Source organism: Euphorbia lathyris, chromosome 5, assembly GCF_963576675.1.
Source record: "Euphorbia lathyris chromosome 5, ddEupLath1.1, whole genome shotgun sequence".
Taxonomy (NCBI): domain Eukaryota; kingdom Viridiplantae; phylum Streptophyta; class Magnoliopsida; order Malpighiales; family Euphorbiaceae; genus Euphorbia; species Euphorbia lathyris.
Window position 1 is genome coordinate 70,517,470 of NC_088914.1, and position 20,123 is coordinate 70,537,592.

The window sequence follows — 20,123 nt, forward strand, 5'->3', positions numbered from 1 at the left end:
TTAGTCCGGATTTGATCAAAAAGTGTGTAGGGTATTTGAGAAGTTTTGTGTTTTTTCAAATTTTAGGTAAAGGGTAGTTTAGTCTTTTTACATGGCTAAGGGTGAGAATTCATGGCTGGGTTTAGTAATCCACTTAATTAACCTCAAATTATAGAGCTGTATCACTCACTCTCATGGATAATTAATGTGCAAGTACTCGTATTTCATCTGTTTTTGCTAAAAGATAAAATGAGATAAATGTTATAGAAAACGACAGATTCAGATTACGAAAGAAGTAAAATCTGGAGAAGCATGGGACAAAAGCTGCTGCAATACACGTGACCAAAGCTCCATCCTTCATTACAAAATTACAATAATTCTCAAGTAAGCACTCATTTTTCTTTTATTTCCTTTTTCCTCCCTTATTCTTCTTCTGTTCACATTTCACTCCACTTTTCTGTTCAAACAAACAGCAATCATTCATACATACCGACACAAACTCACCCTCTTCTTCTTTATAAAATCATACTCTCGCCTCTCATTATTTCCATCTCCTCCTCTTTCCATAGCTCAGAGACCAAAATCATGAAGATGAAGCTTCTCTTTCTGTGTTTTTGTTACGTGTCCATGGTGGCTATGGCTATGGCGAAGACGGAGATGAAAACTTACATAGTTCACATGTCTAAATCCGAGATGCCGCCGAGTTTCCAACACCATACTCACTGGTATGACTCGTCACTCAAATCGGTCTCTGGTTCTGCTCAAATGCTTTACACTTATGAGCATGCTATTCACGGATTTTCTGCTCGGTTAACTGAAGAAGAAGCTGAGTCACTCAAAAGCCAACCCGGAATTCTCTCCGTGTTGCCCGAGTTGAGATACGACTTACACACGACTCGTACGCCTGAGTTTCTCGGACTCGACAAAAATGCTGATATGTCCCCTCAGTCCGACTCCGGCAGCGATGTGATTATTGGCGTTTTGGATACCGGTGTTTGGCCGGAGAGTAAGAGCTTCGTCGATACCGGAATGGGACCGGTGCCGAGTAGCTGGAAAGGCCAATGCGAAACGGGAACGAACTTCACAGCGGCGAATTGTAACCGCAAATTAATCGGTGCTAGATTCTTCGCCAACGGCTACGAGGCCACATTAGGCCCTATCGACGAATCGAAGGAGTCGAAATCGCCGAGAGACGATGACGGCCATGGGACTCACACCTCAACAACCACCGGCGGATCTGTTGTGCAAGACGCGAGTCTTTTCGGTTATGCTGCCGGATCGGCGCGTGGGATGGCTCCACGCGCGAGAGTGGCTGTGTACAAGGTATGTTGGATTGGCGGTTGCTTTAGCTCTGATATTTTGGGAGCCATGGATAAAGCAATTGAAGACGGTGTAAATGTTCTTTCAATGTCTCTCGGCGGAGGTATGTCAGATTATTATAAAGATAGTGTAGCAATTGGGGCTTTTGCAGCTATGGAGAAAGGAATTCTAGTCTCTTGTTCAGCTGGAAATGCTGGACCGACGTCGTATAGCTTATCAAATGTAGCACCATGGATTACTACTGTCGGTGCCGGAACATTAGATCGTGATTTCCCTGCTTTTGTTAGTTTGGGGAATGGTCAGAATTACTCCGGAGTTTCTTTATTTAGAGGAAGTTCTTTACCGGGAAAGCTTTTACCCTTTGTTTATGCTGGTAATGCTAGTAATTCAAGTAGTGGGAATTTATGTATGATGGATTCATTGATACCGGAAAAAGTAGCCGGAAAAATCGTGTTCTGCGACCGTGGGGTTAATGCTAGAGCTCAAAAGGGAGCTGTGGTGAAAGCTGCCGGTGGATTAGGGATGGTTTTGGCTAACACTCCGGCGAACGGAGAAGAATTAGTAGCTGATGCTCATTTACTTCCAGCTACATCAGTCGGTGAAAAAAATGGGAATTTAATTAAGAATTACTTGTTTTCAGATCCAAACCCAACTGTTACAATTCTCTTTGAAGGCACCAAAGTTGGGATTCAACCATCTCCAATTGTTGCAGCATTCAGCTCAAGAGGCCCCAATTCAATCACACCAGACATCTTAAAACCAGACCTGATAGCACCTGGTGTGAACATTTTAGCCGGATGGACTGGTTCAGTTGGTCCAACGGGGCTATCAACTGATACCCGGCGCGTGGAATTCAACATCATTTCAGGCACATCAATGTCATGCCCACACGTTAGCGGCCTAGCTGCGTTACTCAAGGGCGCTCACCCAGATTGGAGTCCAGCAGCAATCAGATCAGCCCTTATGACTACATCTTATGTAGTTTATAAAACAGGGAGGAAATTACAAGACAGTGCTACTGGAAAAGAATCAACCCCATTTGATCATGGATCAGGACATGTAGACCCAGTTTCAGCTCTTAATCCAGGGCTTGTTTATGATTTAACAGCTGAAGACTACTTAGATTTCCTCTGCGCCTTGAATTACACCGCGGCGGAGATTACTAGTCTTGCTAGAAGAAGATATGCTTGTGATTCCAAGAAGAAATACAGCACAAATGATCTGAATTACCCTTCATTTGCAGTCAATTTCGATTCTATGCAATCAAATCGCGGTGCTAACGTGGTTAAACATACACGAACTCTGACTAATGTGGGTGCAGCAGGGACTTATAAGGCAGTGATTTCAGGCCAATTTCAGGGTGTGAAAATCTCAGTAGAGCCTGAAAGTTTGAGTTTCAGTCAAGCTAAGGAGAAAAAGAGCTATACTGTTACATTTATAGGCAGTTCAATGCCGGTAAATTCTAATGCTTTTGCTCGCCTGGAATGGTCTGATGGGAAACACATTGTGGGGAGTCCTATTGCTGTTAGTTGGACTTAGAATTGGGGAGAATGGGAATTAAAATAGGTGAAATTTGGGGCATTTGGGGGCTGTTTTTGCTGCCTCTCGAAGAGAGGAGAGCAATTTTAATGTTAATTAGTAGTTTTAAAGTCTGCAACTTTTGTATTGCCAGCAAGTAATGGATTGCTGGGTTAGTGTTTGATTTGTGTTCTGAGGGAGAAAACATTGAACAAACTTGTTTGTAGAAAGAACATAAGAAATGGGTGGGGATGTTGTTCTTTCTCAGTGTACAGTCTTATATGACAATTCATATATATATATATATTGCTCAATGCTGTGCTGAATGTTGGTGTGGCAACTTCGGATTGCGTGTCAAAATTGTATTATGATGTGTATATGTTTTGAATGGTTATATATATATATATATATATATATATATATATATAAATGCTAGAATAATGATAAGTATATCGATCGTGTTCGGTTAGTTTGATATATTATGTTTCGCCAGGGTTGTAATCGGGTCAAGCTATAGTCTGTTCATCCTTGTGTTATCTGATCGTGAGCAGTTCCTCTATTTGCTCACGAGCTTTGTTTGTAACTAACTTGTTAGTTTTGTTCATACTGTACTTGTGAATAGATCATTAGAGTTTCAATTTCATTTAAACTTTATTTAATACAAAATTACATAACTTTCAAATTTATAAAATAAAGTTCCACGGGTAATGTATTATTGGTCACTCAACTTTCAAGTTATCTTAAAATGGTATCAACTTCTATTTATCTCAATAAAACCATTCAACTTTTGAATTTTGTCTTAATAAAATCATTCTAGAAACTTGAAAAGCAAAAAAAATACTAGAAAAGTGACATGACTACACATCAACAATAGTCAACTTTCACTACTAATTGAAATGACATATGATTGACACTTACCTGACTTGACTGAAGTGTCAGCTAGGTGGCAGTCACATATCATCTATGTGGTAGCCGCATGTCGTTTCGATCAAGTGAAAATTGACTGGTGCTGACGTGGAATCTCATCATATTTCTAGTGATTCTTGCTCTTTAAGTTGTCAGAGTAACTTTATTGAGAGAAAATTTGTTAAGGATAAAGAGGGGCCCAAGGTCATTATACTAGAAAGAAGAAAAGGTTACCTGGTCACGTGTAAGGGAGGTGGTGCTATTTTGTCTGTAGTTAGCTAACCTATTTAATAATGCTAGAAGGAACTAGAAGATGTATCTTTATTTGTGTTAGTTGTTTTGGGGGAATATCCACCTTTTGGGGATTTCCAGGGGCCTGTCCTTGTGGGTGTTCATACCTTGTTATCAGTGAAGGTAGAGGAGACAGACACTGTAACTTGATATACCCATATTATAATATAACAAATAGTCTCTGTTTCTTAAAGTCTTCTTCTTTGGATCTGTGTTATTGTTGAGTTTCTATCATTTGGTCTGACCTGCCGGATGCCTAATACTGGCGACGACATGGATCCTGCGGTCCGGGAACGAATCGACGCTTTGGAGACTAGGGTTGCGGGAGTGGATGGAAGGTTTGCTAATGTGGAGAGGCAACTTTCTGCAATGGGAAATCAAGGTACACGCTTAACCCACAACATTACTACTCTACAAACTTCATTGGAAGAGTTGCGAGTTCAACTTATAGAATGGATGCGGCAGCCGGAGAAGCGGCCCATCGGAGAAGAAGAGTCGGCGTCAAGAGGCCGTGCCCTAAGGATTGAGAACACCGAGGTTAGTGTAGGAGATCGAGTGCAAGTGGTCCAGACTATCACCCCAGATGCAAGACGCTTCCTGGAGTTAACCGGAAGTGCTAGGGGAACTACCCCCGAAACTGGAGCTCCACCACCATTACTAGCCGGAAGACGTGTCAAGCTTCCGATGTTCGAATGCACAGACCCGAAGGGCTGGATAACACGCGCTGAGACATATTTCCGGATCAATGAGACACCAAGGGAGTTATGGATAGATAATGCTGAAATTTGTATGAGTTGCTCAGCTGTTAACTGGTTTACCATTTTGAAAGAATCCAATCTGATCTTGATGTGGGAGGAATTCAAGGTGGAACTTTTACAACGTTTCAGCCATCTAGAAGTTCAGAACCCATACGAAGAATTAGCCGGAATACAGCAAGTGGGAACAGTGGCAGAATACATTGAGCAATTTGAGTCGGTGGCCTCCGTGTTACCCCGGCAACCAGAAATGCAATATGTAGGTTACTTCGTGAAAGGATTGAACCCAGAAATCCGCTATCAAGTTCATATGCATAATCTGACCACGAGACTCGAGGCCATGAGATTGGCTAGAACTGCTGAAACTCCTCATAACAGAACTAGGGTTGGCGGCTCAAATCACAGGGGAAACAGTTGGGAGACAAAAGAGAAGGGGGTTGCCAGTCACGTGCCACTTAATTCTTGGAGAGGATTTAGCCTAGCTGGAGTCTCAACGGGCCGATACCAGCCTAAATGGGCTAGTTCAGTGGGTAAAAGCCCACCCCAATTTTCTTCTCAATCTAATCAGGGGTACCCAGCCCAGCCCAATATTAAAGGGGATAGGTCCACAGCTTCATCAGGGGCACAAAGTGCAAATGGGCGTAATAGGGGAACCAAGCATCTGACTCAACGGGAATGGGAAGATCGGAAAAAAAGGGGGCTTTGTTTCCGTTGCGGAAGTCCATACTCACCGAACCACCGCTGCACAGAGGGCAAGCTGCGTATTCTCCTTTTAGCCGATGATGAAGATGTGAATGCGGAGGGAGAAATTGTACTTGCGAAAGCTACTGAAGATGGGGACGACGGCGAAACCGCAAACCAGGGTGGTGAGTGCCAAGTTCTTGAATTGAATGTTTTCTCCAGGGCACAAGAGGTAAGACTTAAAACTTGTAAATTTAATGGGGAAATTAAAGGAATACCGGTGTCAATTCTTGTGGATAGCGGAGTGATCCACAATTTCATCTCAAAAAAATTGGTTGATGCTTTGGGAATGGATAGGGTGACAGGGAGAGATTGGCGCATACGGTTGGGAGACGGGTTTCAAGTAATAGTCAGACAATATTGCCCGAAAGTCGAGTTTACAGTGGGAAGTTTCCAATGTCAAATTAGGGCCTTAATTTTGGAAAGTGGTAGCCTGGATTTGATTTTGGGTATAGAATGGCTGCAGACACTGGGTGAAGTGTACCACGATTGGAACGCAGGGAGAATGCGTTTTAAATAGGGATAAAAAGAAGTCGAATTACAGGGAGCACGATCAGAACTTAATTGCACCCCTTCGCTGCAACTTTGGTTAGACGAAGGTGGAAAGAAAATAGTAGCGGTACGGCCGATTCAGGCGAGTTCTTTCGGTGAGCTAAAAAAGGGGCAACAACAGCAATTGCACCAACTGTTAGACTGTTTTACTGCTGTTTTTCAGGAACCTAGGGGTTTACCACCTCCGAGACGGATAACACACGACATTAATCTCATTCCGGGCAGCAATCCAGTGTGTGTGAGACCGTACAGATATCCCCATTGCCACAAAGATGAGATACAACGACAAGTAACCGATATGCTTGCACAAGGGATAATCCGTGAAAGCACAAACGCCTACTCCAGCCCCGTGCTTTTAGTTAAGAAAAAGGATAGCTCATGGAGGTTATGTGTGGATTACCGAGCTCTTAATAAGGCAACGGTACCGGATAAATACCTTATCCCTGTGGTAGACGAGCTATTGGATGAGCTTCATGGTTCGCGATACTTCTCGAAGATCGACTTGAAATCCGGATACCATCAAATTCTGATGAAGTGGGAAGATGTGGAGAAAACCGCGTTTCGGACGCACAGTGGTCATTATGAGTATTTGGTGATGCCATTTGGTTTGATGAATGCCCCGGCAACATTTCAAGCAACCATGAATGATATATTTCGGCCCATGCTACGAAAGTTCGTATTAGTTTTCTTTGATGACATATTGATTTTTAGTCCGGATTGGGACTCCCATTTGGGGCATGTTGAGGATGTTTTGCAAGTTCTATTGGAGCACCAATTTGTAGCAAACTTCAAGAAATGTCATTTCGGAGGACAATCAGTGGAATATTTGGGGCATACGGTTTCGGGAGATGGGGTGCAAATGGATGTGGCTAAAGTAGAGGCAGTTTTGGCTTGGCCGGCCCCAAAGATGGTCAAAGGAGTTCGGGGATTTCTTGGGTTAACAGGGTACTATCGGAAGTTCATTGAAGGATATGGGAAGATTGCTCAGCCACTGACGTCCCTCACCAAGAAAGATAACTTTTCATGGACAGCAGAGGCACAATCAGCGTTTGATGCTTTAAAACTCGCACTCACTTCAGCCCCAGTGCTTGCTCTTCCAAACTTTGCAGAAACGTTCGACATTGAGTGTGATACGTCCGGGAATGGTGTGGGGGCTGTCCTAATGCAAAGAGGGAGGCCAATTGCATTTTTTTAGTAAGGCGTTATCAGCCCAAAACCTTGTAAAATCAGCATATGACAAAGAAATAATGGGGTTAGCTCTTGCGAGTCAGCATTGGCGCACTTATTTGTTGGGCAGATCATTCTGTGTGTTCATAGATCAGAAAAGTCTGAAGCATTTGCTTGATCAATGGATTACTACTTGTGATCAGCAGAACTGGGTAGCTAAACTCCTTGGCTACAAGTTTGAGATTTTTTACAAACCGGGTAAACTAAACACCGCTGCGGATTCACTGTCCCGTCGGGGAGAAGGAGAATTAGTACTTTTGAACTCTTTCCCTCAATGGGAAAATGGCAGCCAGCTTCTCCAAGAGGTTGATAAGGATCCCTATTTAGCCAAGATAAAGACTGACCTGTTACTGGATCCGGAATCAATGTCCAAATTTCGGTTGAAGGACAGGGTTCTTTTGTACCGCAATAGGCTAGTCATTTCTGCCAAGTCTCCATTAATCCCATCTATTCTCCATGAATTTCACTCCTCTGCAGTTGGGGGACATTCGGGATTCTACAGGACATATCGCAGAATTGCAGCGAGTCTGTATTGGGTGGGAATGATTAAAGTGGTGCAGGATTTTGTGAAGAAGTGTGACATATGCCAACGCTATAAAGCGTCTAATCTCGCCCCAGCAAGCTTATTACAACCATTACTGTCACGACCGTGTCTAAATTTCTAGAAATTATATTTTGATATTAATATATATTATTAATTATTGGGTGTGTGAAGTTAATTTGGTGTTATAGGAAAAGTTTGGAGTTAATATGATGAGTTTATGTGTAAATTAAAAGTATAGGGTAATTTTAAAATATTATATAAAGATAAAGGATTAAATGTGATATTTGGCGAATTTGGAATATAAATCCCAAATTCATGCGTCTTCCATCATCTTCTTTCTGTTTCTTTTATTTTCTTTTCTGCTTCTTTTGTTTTCCTTTGCCACTTCGTCGTTCTTCGACCGTTTCTCCACCGTTTCTTTGATTTACGAAGATTCGACCGTCCGAATCACTCGAAAATTAAAACATAGTATCCTTATACATAGATCTAAGTCCTAGCCGAAGAGTTTTTGAGTTTCGGTAGTGTTTGGAGGGAAATGGCTTAGACAGAGTTTAGAGGCGAATTGAACGGGTTTGTGGTCTTGAATTAGTAGCCAAGGTAAGTAACTATCGACTATATTTTGAGTTTTATGTATATAGATATATTTATAATCAAAGAGGTTTCAGAAATTGATATTTAAGGATTATAGGGGTATTTTGTAAATTGGGATTTTTCACGATTTTGTTTTTTATTGTGAAATTATGGTTCAAATGAAGCTATTGACTATGTTTGTATGTGAATTTCAGATTTTACTTGATTATGTTGATTTAAGGCTTCATTTGGTTGATTTACATATATACATATATGTTTTGGGTTTCAATGTATATATATATATATATATATATATATATATATATATATATATATATATATTGAATAAAAAGAATTTGATGATTTCTTAAGAAGTGTTTTTGGATTGAGAAATCTGTTGCGGTTATTGTTGTTATTATTTTGGATTGAAGTCCAAATATGATTTTTATGAGTTGTGATATTTCGAAAGATTAAATGGTTTTGTCCATCTAGGATTGTCCGGGGTAGGAGTTGTATTTGTAAGACCATACCTAATGGCGGTATGACCAGAGTGCACGGCTGGTAGTCCTAACTGTTAGGCAAGGAACGAGATATAAATGAGATATCTCGATATTGTTCTGATTGATGTTATGATCTACACGGGTGGAATTCGAGGATGGATACAATATTATATATTTTATATGTTTTTGGTTTACTACTCGGACTATATTATGAACTTAAGTTTTGAGTATATTTTATAAGATTTGATGATTATATTATAAACTTAAGTTTTGAGTATATTTATAAGGTTTTGATTAAATCCCTTTCTAAAGGTATATATGTAGCTATGTTAAATAAAGTTGGTTTTTATGGCTGATAGTTTCTTACTGAGATTTTTGTCTCACGTTTTAAAATGTTTTAATGTTTTTAGGTGAGAAAGTACATGATAGAGAGAGAAGGTTACCGCCCGATTAGGCGAGGTTTGGAAGTTGGATGCTTATTGTCAGAATTATGGTTAGAACGTTGGTATTGCAATTGTAATATAATGATATGTGGATAAATTGGAGACTCCTAAGTATTGATTATTATCTTTCCATTTCACGCCCGATGCCGATTGAGGTCATTTAGGGTCGGGTGTGACAATTACACATTCCGGAGGTAGTATGGTCGGAGATTTCAATGGATTTTATTACGGGGCTGCCTCGTTCTAAAGGGTTCGATTCCATTCTCGTGGTGGTCGACCGCTTAAGTAAGTACTCACATTTTATTATCTTGAAACATCCATACACTGCTCGTTCTATTGCCGATATATTTGTGAGGGAAATTGTCCGCCTTCATGGCATCCCGACGGCAATCGTGAGTGATCGGGATCCGATTTTTATGAACAAATTTTGGTCGGAGCTTTTTAAACTTCAAGGGACTCAGCTGAGCTATTCCTCCGCCTATCACCCGGAGACTGACGGCCAAACTGACGTTACTAATCGCTGTGTTGAGGCATACTTACGTTGTTTCTCGGTGGAACAACCTCGCTCGTGGGTACAATGGTTACCGTGGGCAGAATTTTGGTTTAACACTACTTTTCGCGTATCATCCGGTTGACGCCATTTGAAGTAGTATATGGCAGGAAACCACCCACTCATGTTCAGTTTGTACCGGGGGAAATCCGTGTTGAATGTGTAGCACGTGAGCTAGCAGATCGCCAAGAGGTACTACGCTAGTTGCAACATAACCTGGGAAAGGCATAACAACAAATGAAAGTTCAGGCTGATAAGGGCAGACGAGACGTGAATTTTGTTGTGGGTGATTGGGTTTATCTGAAATTGAGGCCTCACAAACAACAGTCTGTAGCACGGAGGGTTAATCAGAAATTGGCAGCTCGTTTTTATGGCCCGTTTCAAATCCAATGCCGCATTGTCCCAGTTGCGTACGACTGAAACTGCCCGAAGGCGCCAAGGTCCACCCGGTCTTTCATGTTTCAATGCTGAAGTCGGCGAACCACCCAACCCAAGCTGATCCTACTTTACCAGAAGGTTTGGAGCCGCCCCAAGATGATGGGCATCAACCACAACAGGTATTAGGCACATGCCTTCATGATCAACATGGACAACATGTCACGCAATGGCTGGTTCAGTGGCACGGTAAATCGATTGATGAAGCCACATGGGAGGATGAGATCACTATGCGTTTCCAATTCCCTTCTCTGAGTCTTGAGGACAAGACTCCACTTCAAGAGGGTGGTAGTGTTAAGGATAAAGAGGGGCCCAAGGTTTTAAGGGTCTATACTAGAAAGAAGAAAAGGTTACCTGGTCACGTGTAAGGGAGGTGGTGCTATTTTGTCTGTAGTTAACTAACCTATTTAATAATGCTGGAAGGAACTAGAAGAGGTATCTTTATTTGTGTTAGTTGTTTTGGGGGAATATCCACCTTTTGGGGATTTCCAGGGGCCTGTCCCTGTGGGTGTTCATACCTTGTTATCAGTGAAGGTAGAGAAGACAAACACTGTAACTTAATATACCCATATTATAATATAACAAATAGTCTTTGTTTCTTAAAGTCTTCTTCTTTGGATCTGTGTTATTGTTGAGTTTCTATCAAAATTCGAAGTTGATTGATTTTATTAAGACACGTTGAAATTGAATGACCATTTCAAAACAATCATAAAAATTCATTGAACAATGATGCATTTAATCCAAAGTTTGACACAAAGTTATGTGCTTCTACATTTTTTTCTTTTATAAAAATATTATTATGAAAAAAATAATTGAATCGAGTTTGCTCACAAAATTATAACTAAACATGCGTTTATTCATGAACATATAACCGAGTATACTCACAAACTTTTGAATCGAGTTTTTCTATGCTCAAACTAGGCTTAGTTTGATTCATTTATAAATCGGATCGAACATGGTCGAAGAGTTCGACTAATTTACACATGTAGTTATTGTGTTAGAAATTACATAGGTAAATGAAGATTTGTTTCCTCTCTTTTATACAAAAACTCTCTTGGCCATCCAAGAAGTTGAATATCTTCAAGTAGAAGTAGAACAGAAACTATTATCATATTGGAGGGTTTGGGTGTAAAAATACATTCTACGTTAAGAGTTCGAAAGCAATTTTACATTTACTGTAATAAATAGTGTAATTATACCTTTAACTATAATTATACTCTATACAATCATGAATTTTCGTTATCTCCATTTTATTTGTCCATCATGTTATCACTTTACAAGAGGTTTCAAAATTTATTTCAAGTTCTCTCTTAACAATAATAGAGATGCGTTAAAAAAATTTAGTAATATGGTTATTGGGGGAAAGCAACTTTAGTAGTTTAACTTTAAGCCTAAGATTCAGTAGACGATATTATTTCAACGTCATTAACGGATAATGAGTTTTTTTCGGTAGCAGAAAACTCTTATTAGATGGTCAAAATGTTAAAGATAGAGGATAGCCAAAACATAAAATTACATTTGAAACAAAAACTCATTTTTCATCAACGAGACTTGAAATTGAATTGTTTCATTCTCTTCAAATTGCCAAAAAATTTGATCTTTTTTGAGAAAGGAAAAAAAATTTTTGATCTTCTTATTGAATCAATAATTAATTATATTTCATATATATTAAATTTTAATTATATTTCTCGTTAACCAGCCTTCAATAAAAAAACTTACTAAGTCCTTTAAAATACTAGAACCGTCACTGAAAGGATGGATTCGAATCCACAACCTTTCACCTTCCATTTCAAATGTATTTTGATTTTTTTTTTTGAAACTCAAATGTATTTTGATTTGATATTCAAATTTTGATATGCAGTTAATAAATATTAAATTTAAAACTAGTTTATTTAGGTCCAAAACATAACTGTAACTAACCCTAATTTCTTCATAATCTCTTCGGATGGATTCGGCGAAGCCCAACCCACGTCAATGTTATGAATAATTCATTTAATTTGATAAAATTCCACTCCAATCTCTCCAATTTCCAAACATGGTATGTAACGATATCTTTTTATATACAACTACAAATATATTCTTTTTAATCTTCACAAGTTTCATCTTAATTTTTTTTTTAATGAAAAGAGTGATGAATTAATGAGCTAAATCATGGTAAAATTGTAATAATAAATTAGAAACAGAATTCGGTAATAAATTAAAAAAAGAAGGGCAAGTGGATAACGAGAAGACTGTGCTAACATATGTGTCATCCCATTCGCTTGCCGCCGTATCCATTTGACTGAGTAAGAGTCATTTGATGTTAGAATTGATCGTATTTGAATAATTCTATCCCCAAATTCGGAATCATCCACAAAACTAGAATTTATTACATCAATCACTTGTTTAGCATCAGATTCGAAAACCACATTCCTTATTTCACCGGCTTCTAGCCATTGCATAGCATGTAATAGAGCTTCAGCCTCACATTCTTGTGTTGTCGGACAATATAACAGACTCGCACATCTCCCCATTATAAACTGTCCATTTGCATCTCGTATTGCTGCTCCCATCCCTGCACGACCATCAGCGTTAAAACATGCGGCATCAACACAACACGAGAAAAATCCTTCCGATGGCGGGTGCCAACCCATGCAACCAGCAGATGAACTATTTCTTATTATTGTATTTTCGATCTGATGTTCTCCCGTACTAGTCTGATTCCTCAAGACATTTGCTTCTGACCAATCATTAAGTACTGTGCAGGCATGAGACACTATTTGATCTGTTGTGCGAATCTCATACTGCCAAAGACAGGTATTTCTAGCCTGCCATAAACTCCAGAGGTGCATCAAAAATGTTTTCACAATTTGTTCCGGTGCTGCTCTAATCATATTATGAAACCATGCTGTCAAGTTCTCAGCCATCGCCGCCTCCGCATTGATTCGATCCAGAAGTCCCGCCTTCTGCCACACTCTTATAGCTCCTGCACATTTTCAATAAAAAGATGTCATCTATCCCCCCAAGGTTCGTTACATACCACACAACTACTACATACCTGTAACCCACGAAATTGAAGATTCACCCGCGTCGGGAGACAATTGCGTGCTAATTGCCAACCAAAATGCCGGACCTTGTGTGGAATTTCAGCATACCACAATTTTTTCCAGGCTCTGTGAACATGAAATCTCTCCGCTGCTTCCAGCGTTGTAGCCAATCGGTAAGCACTTTTCACTGTGTAACGTCCCGAAGAATGGAATTTCCATATTAACCGATCCTCATTACTCAAAGTACCAACAGACAGTTTATGAATTTCTGTTATATCTCTATGCTCAAAAATTTCCTCCAACAACTCTTCATCCAAATCCCTAGAATTATGGATAAACAAATCATTAACTTTTAAATACTCCAACCCTTCTACCATAGGGGTTCGTATATAGCCATCCTCCTCATCACGCAACCATCTCTCACTCCACACATTTATTGATTGACCGTTTCCAATTTTCCATCTGATTCTTTCTTTAATGACTAGTTGAGAACTCCAGATACTTCGCCATATAAAACTTAGTGAATGCCCCGATGAGGCCCCCATAAAATCCTCTTTTGGATAATATTTAGCTTTGAAAACTTTACTAACAAGTGAAGGTGGATTGGTAAATAACCGACATCCTTGTTTTCCCAACATAGGAAGATTAAAGGCTGTGAAATTTCGGAAACTCAATCCTCCCATCAATTTTGGAGCACATAATCTGTCCTATGTCATCCAATTCAGCCATCTCTCACCTGACTTTTTTTATCACCCCACCAAAATGAATTCAACATTCGTTGTAATTCCTCAGTCGTTGATATAGGGAGTAAGAATACACTCATGAAATAGATTAGTATGGCTCGAATAAGTGTAGCCTTACCAGCTTCTGACATTCCTTTCCCTCTTTAGCGTTGTAGCCTTTGCCATAATCTGTCTCTAAAGTGTGTAAAGATTGCTCGTTTCGTTTTACCCACCAACGATGGAAGACCGAGATACCAAACTAAGGGACATAATTGCTCAATGTCAAGAAATTTTAGTAACAAACGACTCTTACTCAATCAGATGGATCCAGAGGCAAACTAACGAATTGACCCATTCGTTTCAACACTTGCATCATATTCTTTTATTCTTTACCGAATTGCATTTCCATTGATATGTTGAACAATTGCCATACACATTAATTAATTCATTCATCCCGTTTGATTCAAAAATAAATAAATATAATATATGTTTATGTCATCGTCAAACAATTTTATTTTTAATGATGAATATCTTTTACTATTATACATAGATAAATGAACCAATATCTTTTTAAAAATGTTGACAAGTTTCCATCTTAATACCCTATATAGCAAAAATGTATCCGACACGTATTGTTAACATGAAAATATATAGACACGTGTGTATCTAATACGTGGCAAAACAATAGCTGAAAATGAGAGACAGACGTAAAATAAAAGGAGGAGAAAGTGAAGAAAACGGAGAAGAAGAAGATGGAAGAAACGAAAGAGAGAGAGAAAGAGAAGAAGAAAGATAGTAGCCTAGAAGATCTTCCGGTGGCGGTGGAGGACAGTCCTTATCTTGACTACAAAGATTTGGAAGATTACAAGTCTAAGGCTTATGGAACTCAAGGACATCTTCCGACCAAGACTGGGCGTGGTGCCGGCGCCACCGATGCTCCCACCCTTTCTGGTGCTTCTGTCGCCCGGGATGCCGATGTTGCTACTGTTGATGCTATTATCAGTCGTCCAGATCCCTTAGATAAATGACACATTTCCTATGTACTAGCCTTTAAATTTGCATAAAGTTTTAACTTATAAAATGAAGTTGTTATCATGGTGATTTAATTGTTTTTCTTTCTTGCTTTATTGTGTTTGTACCCATTCAAGTTTTTTTTCATGCTCTGTTCGGTGGTGAAAGTAGCTGAAATTTGGTGAAAGTGGATAAAATTGAAAATAGACTATTAAAAGCAGCAGTAATGGTGAAAAAGATAAAATTGATTGAAATTGAGTAATAGAAATTTCACTGAATTGTGAAGTTGGATGAAATTGATTCAACCTATAAAGATTGAAATCGATTAATAGTTCAATGCAGATTATCAATCAGTTTAATGCAGGCAGGATATTTCATTTTAAGTTATGGGTGGTGTTATTTACGCGTGTTCAAATTACTTATCAACGTAATTACTTATCAACATCTTTATTTGGATAATTTTACTCTTTTCATAAAAAAAAATTTGAATTTAAAAAATATTTAAAAATTTGAATTTAAAAAAAACTTGAAATTTGGTCAAGACGGATGTGGATCCATTCAATTAATGGGTGGGCGGATCCAACATCCAGTGGGGGTTGGATCCGTCCAGCCTATTGTGGGCGGATCCAACATTTACCGGGGGTTGGATCCGTCCAGCCAATGGGCTGGATGGGTGACCTTGAATGAACGTAGGTTTCTTATGAAATTTCTATTTCAGTTGAAGAAGACTTTTGTTAATCCGTATGTATAAGGCTCATGAATATCTTGGTCAAAGATTAGATTGGATTCAATTTGCCCTCCCTTGCACAAGGACACCCTAGTTACGCACAACGTCTTTCTCTCTCCCTCGTATCTCTTCCACCAAAAGATCGAGCAGAGACCTGTTTGTGCGAAAGCAAGAGAACCTGGGTTCATTGTTCTCTTGGGATGTGATAGTTTTAGCCTTCCATCCGTGCCAGCTAAGGAATTCCGCCTCCGTTTCTCTCTTAAAAAAAGTTTGAATGGCGAGTTAGACTGGCGATTCGCTTACCTGGCCGCTCGCTTCCAAGGCTGACACGTCGGAGTTAGCTGCTAGCACACAGACCGGATGCCTTAGTGGTGGTCGCTCGCTTCCAAGGTTGACACGCCGGAGTTGGCTGTTAGCACACAGGCCGGATGTCCTAGTGGGACTTTTTACACGCCAAAGAAACAGAAGCTAAGGCCCGGGTAAGAACGTTGGGTCTAAAGCCGGGTAAGAGACAAAACATGTTGGGTCTAAAGTCGGGTAAGATCAGATCAGTGCCCATAGGTTCGAAGATGCTCGACCAAAGGTACGGAGGTGGGGAACTCCTAGTTACCCGGAGAGGCATAGTTCTCACCTGGGCTGGGGGCTTCCTTCCCGAAGCTCAGTTCAAGACCCAGCTACGATCACACCATCTTCCCTCGCTCTTCAGCTAGAGCAAGCTTCACCCCAACTCAGTTTCGGGCTGGATGGCTGCTGGATCCGTTCGGGCTAGATGGCTGCTGGATCCGTCCAGTCCATTGGCTGGATGGGTGCTGGATCCGTCCAGCCCATTGGCTGGATGGGTACTGGATCTGTCCAAATGTAAAAATTTTCATTTTTTTGTGACGAAAAATGTAAAATTATCGCAAAAAACATAATTATTTTTATGATTTTTTTTGTCTAAAAAATGTAAATTTTAATGTTTACAACTCGTAATCATCAATTTCTGGGGTTTAGGTTGTCATACATTAATTATTTTCATAATTTCAATTATTATTTTTTGGGTTTGTAATTTTAGAGAAAGAATTTTTAGTTTTTAATTAAAATTATGAGAAGGGTAAAAATGTACAAATAGAAACGGTAACTAGTAAAAAGAGACGGTATTTAACAATTCACTAAGTTATTATTAATGGTAAAAAAACCAATTAATTCAATATAAAATATAATATTTTATTTTTTAAATTCCTTTAAAAAAAAGCTCTCTTTTTTGGAAGCTCAAAGAAAGCTCTTGATGTATATATTGTGAGTATATAAAACATATAAAATAAAATTTCAGAAACATATAGGGTATTACCACACCCAATTTATTCATCCTCGTTTTTTTACAATTTTACCCATTTCATATTTTTGAATAAAAATTGAAAATTCTCTCTCGACCAAAACTGAAATTCTAAAAGAATATTTACTTATCATTGTTTTTTTTACTTACCCATTTAATATTTTTAAATAAAAATTGAAAATTCTTTCTTGATCAAATATGAAATTCTAAAAGAAATAGATCCGAGAATTCCGAAAAGAGACAATTTCGAAGATAAGGTGAGAAATCGACCCGAAAACTACTGAAATTAACGTTATTAGATTTTGCATGGGCGAGTGACGATCTCGCATGTCCTAAGAGCAGACGGGTTATCCACCCGTTGATAAATACCAATACTTATAACATGAAAGAATTGAAATCTTAAATCAAAACACTATGTATGGATGGTATAAATTGTCTAAACAAGAATTTTTGAACAACGAATAAAACTTATAAATTTTTTATTTAATACAGTTACAGCGAATCCAAAGAAAACAACTAGAAAATTTAACATTTTTGGAATTTTTTATTTTTTCTGGAGGTGACGATCCCACCTGTCCTAAGGGCAGGCGGGTGGATGACCCGTCCACGTAAAATTAAAGTAATTTCTATTTATTAGACTTTTTAACATGTTTGAAGTGCATTTTTAACAATTTTTATGGATTTCATTTATTTTCAGGTGCCATTAAAAGATTGGGTAGATGACGGGATCGATTACAGCAGTCGTTTCATTACAGGCATAGTTTTCCAGACAATTTCCAAAACTATTGCATGGGCTAAAAACATTAATTCAACATGATTTCGGGCTTATTATTGCTTCCCACATACACGGAGGAAAACAGAAGCTTTTGAGATGTTCACGTGGTGAACAGTATAGAGGAGTTATGAAAAGTATTGAAGGAGCTTTAAGAAGGAAAAGTAGGACTAACGTGTGTGGTCGTAAATTCTAGCTTAAAGTCATAAAATTGCAAGACTTTTCCGGTTGGGGGATCCTAGTTAAGGAAGGGATAGAGGATATGCACAATCAAGCATTGACTTATCCAGAGGGATATCGACAGATAAGCGGAATGAGTCCCTCATCCAAAATAATTGTGCGTGACATGAGTTCGGTTTAAGCAAAGTCGTGTGCTATTTTGGCGGCACTTCAAGAAAAGAATCCAGTAGACAACCCAACAATAGAACATGCGTATAGTTAGGAGGATCAGTTGAGGAAGGATGAGTTTGAGGGTAGAGACGTGGTTAGTCAATTCTTCCATCTAGCATTCGAGAACAAGTATGTTCATTCGATGCTTGCTATCCAGAGACTGGCGTGTTGACGCATGTGTTTATGGCACGTCCAGATTCAGTGGAATTATTGCGGACCTACCACTGGTACATTGGCATGGATTCAACGTACAAAACTAACAAGTACAAAATTTCATTTTTCGAAATTGTTGGGATGACTCCATATAACAGCTTCAAGATAACTTATGCGATTATGAAAGATGAGATTGAGTCGAGCTATCGTTAGGTAATGGAGAGGCTGAGAAATTTGATCGGGTTTGATGTGAACCCGACGACTATTGTGACTGATCAGGAGTTGGGGTTGATGAGGCCGATTAGAGAGGTTTTTCCAGATACAACACACTTGCTATGTACTTGGCATATAAACAAGGATGGAAAAGATAAGGTCTAGAGACTAATGGGTAAAGATAAGGAATATGCCAAGGTATTCAAGAATGGAAAATGGAGAAAGATAATGAAATCCCCAACCGTAGATGAATATGAGAAAAATCTGAGCTGAATGAAGGATACGATGAGGAGGCAACCACATGTTGTCTCTTACATTGAGGAGACATGGTTAATCCACAAGAAGAAGTTCGTTGTTGCATGGACGAAGAATGTCCTACATTTTGGCAACAGAACTACCTGTAGAGTGGAGAATGAGCATGCACAATTAAAACAATGGGTTAATTTCTCCACTGGAGCCCTTGATACGGTCTGGATGAAGGTTCATAAGGAAATTGAATCGCAATTAACTACGATTAGGTATACGTTTATTCCATTTTTTCACTGTTGTTATTTAATTTGCATTTATTAATATATATTTTGACTGTTAGTACGTTTTTCTTCTTATTAGGTATTATCTTGAAGAGTCAGACACCGTAGATGAGTCTTTTACTCTGGATTTCCATTGAACTACATGATGTGTAAAGTGTTCCACCACTGTTTGAGGTTGATCAATGTTGAGTATGAGCACATGAAAGGTTTGAGCAATGAAGTGTATGAACGTTGTGGTTGTATTTTGAGAACCTCCCACCAGATCCATTGTATATGCAAGATGAGAGCAACGGTAGATTCATATACCCCGGGTGAGGGGGAGATTGGGATTAGTGCCACCCGCGAGTAATGGCGTTGACCCGAGTTGGGAAGATGAACATGAGGTTTCCGTGACTCAAATCCGTGAGATAGAACCGTCGGCTATTACCTTAGACCTTGACAAGTTGTTGGTCATCGCGAGTGGTTCTAGTGAGCTTAAGGAAGACACAGGCACCCTTGGGCGTACAGAGCGGGTAACACATGTTAGGGACCGCTCTTATTCTATGTTAGACTTGGGGTCCAAATCTTTTCAAGAAAGGGAGAATGATGCGAACATCTCAAGAACAAGACCCGAAGTGGGAGAGTGATATCTCCCTATTTTTATAGTGTTTTTAGTGTTAGTTTAGCTTGTTCTAATTTAGTTTTTGGTTATTTTTTTTATCTTAATTTAATAGTTTAGGGTTAATTTTATTATTTTATCTTTCTCATGGCATGATTAGTGTTTTCAAGAACTTTAGGGGACCATTAGAGCACTTTTGGACGAAACCAGGGACCATTAGAGCACTTTCGGCCTAACCATGGACCATTGGAGCACCAAGGACGTGTTGTCTCGGCGAGACAACACATGTCTAGCCGAGACAACCCCTGTCTCGGCGAGACGAGGCGGGGAAGGCA

General features: G+C 39.2%; 1 protein-coding gene across 1 annotated transcript; it reads left to right on the forward strand.

The window, feature by feature from the left end:
* The first annotated feature begins 419 nt into the window (after positions 1-419).
* On the forward strand, positions 420-3,177 carry LOC136229013 (subtilisin-like protease SBT1.7). The gene has a single exon (XM_066017551.1). It carries the CDS (start codon positions 565-567, stop codon positions 2,836-2,838), a length of 2,274 nt encoding a protein of 757 aa, XP_065873623.1. The 5' UTR covers positions 420-564; the 3' UTR covers positions 2,839-3,177.
* The last annotated feature ends 16,946 nt before the right edge of the window (positions 3,178-20,123 follow it).

Coding starts and splice junctions, on each gene's coding strand:
- LOC136229013 (XM_066017551.1), top strand. CDS start 565: ATGAAGATGAAGCTTCTCTTTCTGTGTTTTTGTTACGTGTCCATGGTG.